Here is an 8,994-nt window from a genome sequence, read left to right on the forward strand (position 1 = left end):
GAGAGAAAATTACTTTAAAAATATCAGTTCAAATTTTCTAATCTAAGCCAAACATGTTGCTATTAGTCATTTCATACTGAAACTCCTCATGCGTCATAAACAATATATATTGATGAGGTATGTTTAGTAATAATATATATAATATAAATAAAATGGGTGCGCCAAGCCGCCAACAAATAGTATATATGCATTGGCTGTAGTCTTGTAGACTTGTATATGTACAAGTACTTGTGAGTTGTGAGTTGTGAGTGAGTGTGTGTGTGTGTGTGTATTTTCTCATACTAGAGAGAGTTTGTGTATAAGTTGGTTAAGAAGAGTGTAAAGAAAGGAGAAGGGATGAGTAGCAGTGTGAAGATGGTGGAGGCAAAGTTGCCACCAGGATTCAGGTTTCATCCCAGAGATGAAGAGCTTGTTTGTGATTACTTGATGAGGAAGCTCACTCGTTCCGAACTCCCTCCTTTTTTAGTCGAGGTTGATCTTAACAAATCTGAACCCTGGGATATTCCTGGTAATCATCCTTATACTATCCTTTCATTTCTAATTCTTCCATGTCTATGTTCACATAATTCATTTTGCGGTTTATGTTAGTTTTGAACAATTCTTGATTTTCCTCAATATGTCGTTGATAATTTGTTGGATGAGTGCATGCACCATCTATGAGATATGCATGTGTTCAGTTTGTATATGGTAGTCTATGCACAGTAGCAGAATTGTTTTGGATTAATGACTTTCTTGGTAGATGCCTGAAAAACTGAAATATAGAGTTTGATGGTGTTAGCACATAATATTACTAGTTCATGGGATCGGAGGTGAATCAGTTCTTATAAATTATATTATATTAAGAAGGGGGTGATCTAAGTTCTGTGTATCTTTTTTGAGTTGTACGCTTGAACAGAGTACAGACCAAGTATGATTTAGTTTTTAAGTTAGATTAGAGTTTTTGATCATCAGGAAGAAGGAAACACATGTAGACATATATATCTCATTCAATACTTTTACACAAAATTGACAGTGCAACTGGTGTAGGCCAATAACAATGAAGATAGTAGCTGCAACGGCTGAGAAAATTGCAGCAAGTAAAAGAATCAAGTCATATCACGTAGCATCGCAACTAGACACCTACACCCTACATCTGCAACTAGATACTAAAATCACACACACACACAAGCCTCCTTTCACCAACAAAATCAGACACATGCACTCGCGCGTGCCCACACCAGCCTCTCTTCACATACAGACAGTTACAAGCTACCTAACTTAGATATAGTCCACATAAATTAGTTAAGACTGGTACAGTATGTCCAAGTGCAATATTTCATCAACAAAACTCCAACAATAATAATACGTAGCTGCCTTTAGTTTATATCTGGAGTCGCATCATCTGATATCACTCGCTCAAACTATGCACAAACTTTTTATATGTGCCATATGATTTTTTTGTCGTATCACATATATGTGTATTTCTGGCTTGTGTGTGCGTGTTCGTGAACAATATGATATCAAACAAGTAGTATTATTTTGTGTGTCTTATACCAGAAGTCGCTACCAGTGATATCACATACAGCTGTGCTAAGTCTCTGTTATCTACTGCTGCTTGCAATTTTCTCTTCTTGATACTAACGTAACTGTTTGAGTTTAATATATTCCTTTTCTTGCTTTGTTGATCTTCGTAATTATTTTGATATTTTTTTATATTTACAATTTCACATATTAGTCAGTTAGCACATTTTTTTATCCTAATAAACAGAGCAATTTGTCATTAGGACATACATTACTTAACACATCAACAGCACATTCAGAGTTATCCAACAGGCGTTGCACTGTTACACCAATGCTTGATGTTGTTCTGTATATGCGAACAAAGATACTAACTAAACTTGTTTTGTGTTGATACTATAGAGTCAGCATGTGTTGGAGGCAAGGAATGGTATTTTTACAGCCTTAGAGACCGAAAGTATGCTACAGGAAAACGTACAAACCGGGCTACGATTTCAGGCTATTGGAAGGCTACCGGAAAAGATAGACCAGTGTGCAGGAAAAGGAGGCTGGTTGGGATGAGGAAAACATTGGTTTTCTATCAAGGGAGGGCTCCTAAAGGCAAGAAAACTAATTGGGTCATGCATGAATTTCGGCTCGAAGAACCTTCAGAAATCACTATTTCTTCCAAGGTCTGTTACTTTTCCTCTTCCTTCTTTTACTTTGACAATAATATACTATTTATTTTTAATAATGAGATGTTAGTTGTTAAGATTTTAATAAGCATAATTAGTTAACCAGTGAACTCAACAAATGAAAGTAAAATTATAAGCTTTAACCACTTCGTTTGTCTAGAGCTTATGGTCTTTATGAATCATTATGTTAGCTTGCAGACACACAGTGTGAGTGTATTATTTCTTAGTGAGCTTCGCAAGTGGGAAAACTAAATTAGTCATGAAAATAACATAGCTGACTTGTGATTAATAAGAATGACACAATACCTAATCACAATAATACTTAATCCCCTTCATGTAAAGCATGGTAGTTAGAATAAACAAGTATTGATAAGAAAATCTGCTGATGTTAACAAGATCTAAGCATACTAGTCAAATTAAATATGATATGGTGTGAACATACTAGCCAATGAATCCCACCCCTTTCTCTTAATATATTCGAATCACAGTGTCAATGTCATTAATCTTACTAACTGTATAGTCAATCATTTTGCTACCATTTATATTTATATCTAAAATTTGTTTGGCATTGATGTTTGTATATGTGTAATCAAACAGGAAGATTGGGTACTATGCAGAGTGTTTCACAAAAACAAAGAAGATTCTAGTGATGGTGCCAAACAAGACATACAAAATGATGGCAGCTGGTATAATCAAGAAACAAATATCAGTAACATTCATGCATCAAGTCATCTACCTCCATTAAGGGATTCTTACATCAGTTTTAACCAAACCCATAGTCACTCTCATCCGCAAGTGCCCTGCTTCTCCAGTATTTACAATACTAATAATATACAAACAATTCCAAACCATATAACTACCTTACCAATAATCACCAACAATGTACAACTACCACTACAAAACAAGCCGATAATTAGTAGTGGTTCTGCTAATTATCTCGGTAATTATTCAGCAAATACTTCATCCTCATGCGAGAATAAAATGGTTAGGGATGAGGCGATAAATCAATATCTTGCGAAGATAGGTGATAATGTTAATGCTGATTATACAAGTATGGATAGTCCTCCTCCTTGTGACGTGATGTTGATGATCAAAGATTCACCAATGAGTTTCGGGGAAGGAAGTTCAGAGAGTTTTTTATCTGAAGTAGGGTTTCCAAGTATCTCCTGGAATGATCAATATTGATCTTGATCAAAAGTGTAATCTAGAGCTAGGTGATAATTGAACTAGCTAGTTCTTGTAGTTGTTTAAATATTGGTAATGTATTATAAGATTTGGTATCTGTACTGCACTGTATAACATAAATTTCTCTTTATATTACCAAATATCAACTATTAAGTATGCATGATGAAATTTAGTCTGTGAGCTGGTTTATTAATTGTGTAGTCCTGTGTTACTTCTGATGTTTGAGTTCGATTGTAAAATTTACTTGTATCTACAATATTTTTCCATTCCTAACAAGTGCAGATTAGGGAGAGCTAAAGAATTTACCCTTTATTAGGTGATGTATCGTGATTCCATAATCAGCGGCATAATAAGCGCAGATATCACAGCTGGTACGGTAACATTAGACATTCATGTATTAAGTTTTTGTGCAAAAATCTCCTGGAGGGACGTTGGGTTGATCAAAAGCGGATGGCAGTCGATCAGAAAAATCATGGGTAAACATGTTATATAGTTCCCACAAGTGCAAATTGAGCCAAGAGCCCAACCTGTTATTATCAGGGTTTCAGAATTTTGTTTACTATATATTCTACATGTGTGTCTGTCATTTTTTCGCAAATTTTGAGTTTAATGTGGCACTGTCTTGAACTGCGGTAGCTGTTAATATTGTCTGTGTAGGCCTTATATAACACATTATTGAAAGAAAATGCCCCTAGTACCCCAAATAACACACTTAAAACCACTTTTAACTTGTGTTGGGGGTAAATGCTAGATCGCTTAGTGTTATTGTCAGGAACCAGGTACAGGAACCAGGTACAGAGGAAAATCCCTTTCATAATCTTATATTATAATCTTATATTAATATTTTAAGATTTCTTCTCATTCTAAAATTTCAAGGTGTTATATCAATATTATTTAAATAATCTTATATTAATTTAGCAAAAAAAAATAAAAATAAATCTTATATTAATATTATAACACTCACTTAACTCGAAAGTCAGTATAATGAATTACATGTGCACATCTTTCGTGCATAAGTTTACTTTTCGTGTCCATTAGTGAGAATGTGGGGTAGCAATGTAGGAATGACATGTCATGTAGTCGAATCTGGGTCTTTCCCTGGCCCACGCTCATGCTAATTAAATAGTACGTCTAAAGTCTTGAATTTTTAGGAGTACTGATTCATTCATTGACATGTTATCAGAGCCATAGAGGCCCCAATATTCTCACAATTTATCGTAAATATAAAATACAAATAAATGCTCTAAAATATTAAGATGTTAGGATAAGACATCTTTTATGGTCTTATATTGATATTTTAACACTTAAACTCTATATATATACTAGCCTAAAACTCGTGTGATGCAGATATTATTTTTAATAATAAATAATTTTTGAATTTAATCTGAAGTAAAAATTTTAAAGTCTGAAATTTATTTATTAGAAATTTTTGATAAAATGATCTGATAATTATTTTAAATATACATGTGTATAATTTAGTGAAATTTTAGTTTTTAAAGAAATATCACTAATTGCAAGATTTAGTTTCTTGAAATTCATAGGCGTGTTTACAAAAGATAATTAGATTTTAATTAAAAGATAAATTTTAGTTCACATCAATGGTAAACGAATTATTTTTACTTTGGTATACCGAACAAATCTAACTAATTATATTCAAATTTATTTTGGTTTGATTTGTTTAAACTCTGATCAATGATAAAAAAAAATTATGTAACAACAATAAAAAATTTATGTTAACCCGAATAAAAGTACATATTATTTTATTTTAGCAGGTATAGTTATTTGCTTATTTTAATTTTGATTATCATGAATCGATAGTATAATTATTTTAACCCGGATGAATAGCATGTATTGATTTATTTTAGTCCAACGCAATTATACTTACTAAGAAATCATCTATATTTTCATTTTATTAAAATAGTTTTAGATATTACATAAATTAAAAAAAACCGTAATTATATAAACCCAAACATTTTACACACATATCTACAATCAAACTTTTATTATTTCGGTTATCACGGTCGGATCGCAGTTATCCCACAATCCTAAGCCTCTATTATACCTAACAACGAATTAGGTGGACTTTAATTTTATTTTAGCACGGATCAATAATATAAAAATTATCCTTAGTTTGAATTTAATTTTAGTTTTTACGTACATTATTTTGTTTTAGCCTGAGGCATGTTATATCAACCATATAATTACATTTAGTTTATTTTTAATTTTATTTTAACTCTGGTTAAATATTATTTTATTTTAAGCCGAATAAATAACATATTTTGTTTTATTCTGATGACATTATATCGACTAACGCATTATGTTGTAGTCTAGTTTGATAAAATATATTTTAGCTAGATCAGTAGAATTTATTATATTGTTTTACCCCGAGGTAACAAACCTTGGTTTTAGTATCAGACAGTTATGTCAACCAAATCCGTATTTAGTTTTTTTTTTTTAATTTAATTTTAGCCCTGAATGAATATTATTATGTTTTAGTCTGAATTGATAATATGTATAATTTTATTTGGTCTGATGGTATTATATCTGCCAAACGAATTTGCTTTCAATTTATTTTATTTTAGTTTGTTTATTTTTTTGTTTTAGCCTGATGACATTATATCAACCAAACGAATTTGCTTTCAAATTTTTATCGGTCTTTATTGTTAGGTCACACACACTGTAGAGGGGGGTGAATACAGTGTATAGCACAATCAAATCGAACTTTAATAACTCAAGTAACAAAAAACAAACTTTATTCAAAACAATAAACTCTGTTACAGTATGGAACTGTTCTATCTCAATGATGAACAAATATCACGAGAGCTGCTAGGGTTACAATTAATAATCTTCTCGATTGTTATAACACTTATAGTGTAAACCCTATGTCTGTGTTTATATACTACACAGTTACAAGATAATCGCTAATTGATATGGAATATAATTCTGCTTCCTAAAATATATTAATCAGATATCTTTTCTTCCAAGTATTCTATTCTTCATAGAATTCCATCTTCATGCATATCTCTTCTTATGTTTGTCTCGATCTTCTCTTCCTGTGAATCAGCTGCCTTCCTTATCTGAACGTTTCCTTTAAGTCCTGATATTATCTTCTGATAAATATCTTCTGAACCTTAAGTACTGACGACTTAAGTTCTGACTTCAGTATAAGTGTTGATTTCAGTTAAGTACTGATTTGTCCTGTTTAAGTAAGATCTGTAAACTAAACATAAATCACATTAGTCATGACATTATCAAATATATCTAACAATCTCCCCCAACTTGTAAATTAGCATAATATACAAGTTTAACAGATATTTGATGATGTCAAAAACATTAAGTACAAATGCATGAGAATTTGACTAGATAACTACAACTTACAGTCCTTAAAGCTTTACCAATCTTTAACTTCTGATAACAACTTCAGTCTGTATTCATATCAGAATTTAAGTAGTTGTAGATCTTGACTTGGCTTCATCTTCTGATCTCTCTGATGTCAGGAGTTGTTCTGAGATAGTTCTTCAACAAACATCTTTCAGCATATCTGAGTTCATCAATCATCCTCCTTTTAGCATCTTTAAGTTCTGCAGAATCTTCACCAGTTTGAAAGATTGCAGCCATGCGATCATTAATTCTAGCTTTCTTTATGTCCTGATCCAGTCTGATCAAATATGCCTTGTCAGACTCAAGATTGAATTCCACAGCCCTGTAACCCATAAATGTAGTTATAATCTTAGCAGAGTTGGGCTTCATCTCAACAATATCACCCTTGTGATCTCTGTACTTTGGAAGATATGTGCTGTCAGACTTAACAGAATAAAGTTTTTTCTGTTTCTGAATTTGACTCTTCAAAAAGTTTGCAGCACTTTCTGTTATTTTGTCATTCACTTGAAGTAAGAATAATACATGTTCTAGTTCTTCAAAATACTTCAGTGGAATGGCATTTTCCCTTATATGATAAACCCTACCATCTGTCATGAAGTACAACAAGATGTGTTCTTTCAAGTAGGTATGGTTGTTAGGAATATATGTGCATTAGTTTGATGATATGTTTAACAAAACACTTAAGTAGAAATCTAGTGTTTGTAGCCTCAACGGATAAGACCATTTTGGCTATCCGTTGATGGTGTAGCTTTACTTAGAAATAAGTCTAGTGTTGTAGCACATTTCAGTCTCTGAATTTGAGATATAATTCTTAAATGTTGAGAGAAATTATAAGTCATGTTGACTACTAGAGGATATGCAGATAGGAAGGCCAATTGTAAATATTTCATGCCTTGTAATTTTGTATAAATGAAATGGTGTCAACGGATAACTTAAAGACCTTCAACGGATGAGAAACAAAGCTTCAACGGATGTCTCTAAAGCTTCAACGGATAACATCCTTCAACGGATGAGTGCATCAACGGATAGAGCTTCAACTGCTAACACATCAACGGATAAAGCCATCAACGGATGAAGGCTTCAACGGATGTTCTGTTAAATAGCAGTTGACAAGTGGTAGTTGTACCTACAAACAGAGGCACATGGGTTGACAGAGACAACTGAGATGTGGTAGCCTATTTCAGGAATATCAGAAAAAGCAGCCGTTCTACTCTAGTGTAAAGAGGCAATAGTCAACAATGCACTGGAGTAAAATGGAAAAGAAACAAGTGGAGAACTTATTTTATTATTGTATTTTTATCTTTGTCTTCACTTGTAAACTTGGTGATATATAAACCAAGCAGCAGCTAGTAATTAGATATGAATTTTTCTAGAGCTGTTTAGAAAAATCTTGAGAGAAAAATTATCTAGTTTGTACTAGGACGCAGCTGTGATCAACTTCTTAAATCACAGATTTTCTGAAATACCATCTCTGGTGGAACAACAATCCACCAGAAAAGTTTTTAAGGTCTGTTGTGTTCCTTACATTTAGTGTTTGAATATATATCTGTCTGTATTAGCTTAAAGCAATTCATACACTTGTTTGTCTTAAACACATAGCCTTTGAAACTGCTCAAAACTTGAAAAAGTTATGAGATTTACATTCAACCCCCCTTCTGTAAATCTCATTGTTAGTCCACTAGGAATAACAATTGGTATCAGAGCAAGCTCTTGACACACAAAGAGTTTAAAGATCTTGGAAACTAACAAAGATGAGTGCACAGAAGAATCCTCTTGTTACCATTATGAATAAGAAGGATATTGGTGTAAAGATCCCAGTCCTGGAAAAGGATAACTATCATCACTGGAAAGTGAAGATGCATTTACATCTTCTTTCTCAAGATGAAAGCTACATCAACTGTATTGAAAATGGTCCTCACATCCCTCACAAAGTAGCCACAGCTGCTACTGCAACAGTTGCTGTTGGACAGTCCATTCCCAAGCCAAAAGCAGAATGGACTATTGAAGACATGGAAGAAATCCGCAAGGATAAGAGAGCCATGAACATTTTGTTTAATGGCTTAGATCAAGATATGTTTGACAATGTCATCAATTTCCAAACTGCAAAGGAAGTTTGGGATACTGTACAAATTATCTGTGAAGGAACTGAGCAGGTCAGAGAGAACAAAATGCAGCTTCTCATTCAACAGTATGAGTATTTTCATTTTGAAGAAAATGAATTTTTAAATGATACATTCAATAGATTCCAAAAGCTGTT

At 32.7% G+C, this 8,994-nt stretch overlaps 1 protein-coding gene across 1 annotated transcript; it reads left to right on the forward strand.

The window, feature by feature from the left end:
- LOC141702893 (NAC domain-containing protein 21/22-like) lies at nt 1-3,453 on the forward strand. Its single transcript, XM_074506494.1, has 3 exons — nt 1-508; nt 1,900-2,168; nt 2,769-3,453. Exons 1-3 carry the CDS (start codon nt 337-339, stop codon nt 3,354-3,356), a joined length of 1,029 nt encoding a protein of 342 aa, XP_074362595.1. The 5' UTR covers nt 1-336; the 3' UTR covers nt 3,357-3,453.
- The last annotated feature ends 5,541 nt before the right edge of the window (nt 3,454-8,994 follow it).

The sequence above is a fragment of the Apium graveolens genome, unplaced genomic scaffold (genome assembly GCF_009905375.1).
Source record: "Apium graveolens cultivar Ventura unplaced genomic scaffold, ASM990537v1 ctg5843, whole genome shotgun sequence".
Lineage (NCBI taxonomy): Eukaryota > Viridiplantae > Streptophyta > Magnoliopsida > Apiales > Apiaceae > Apium > Apium graveolens.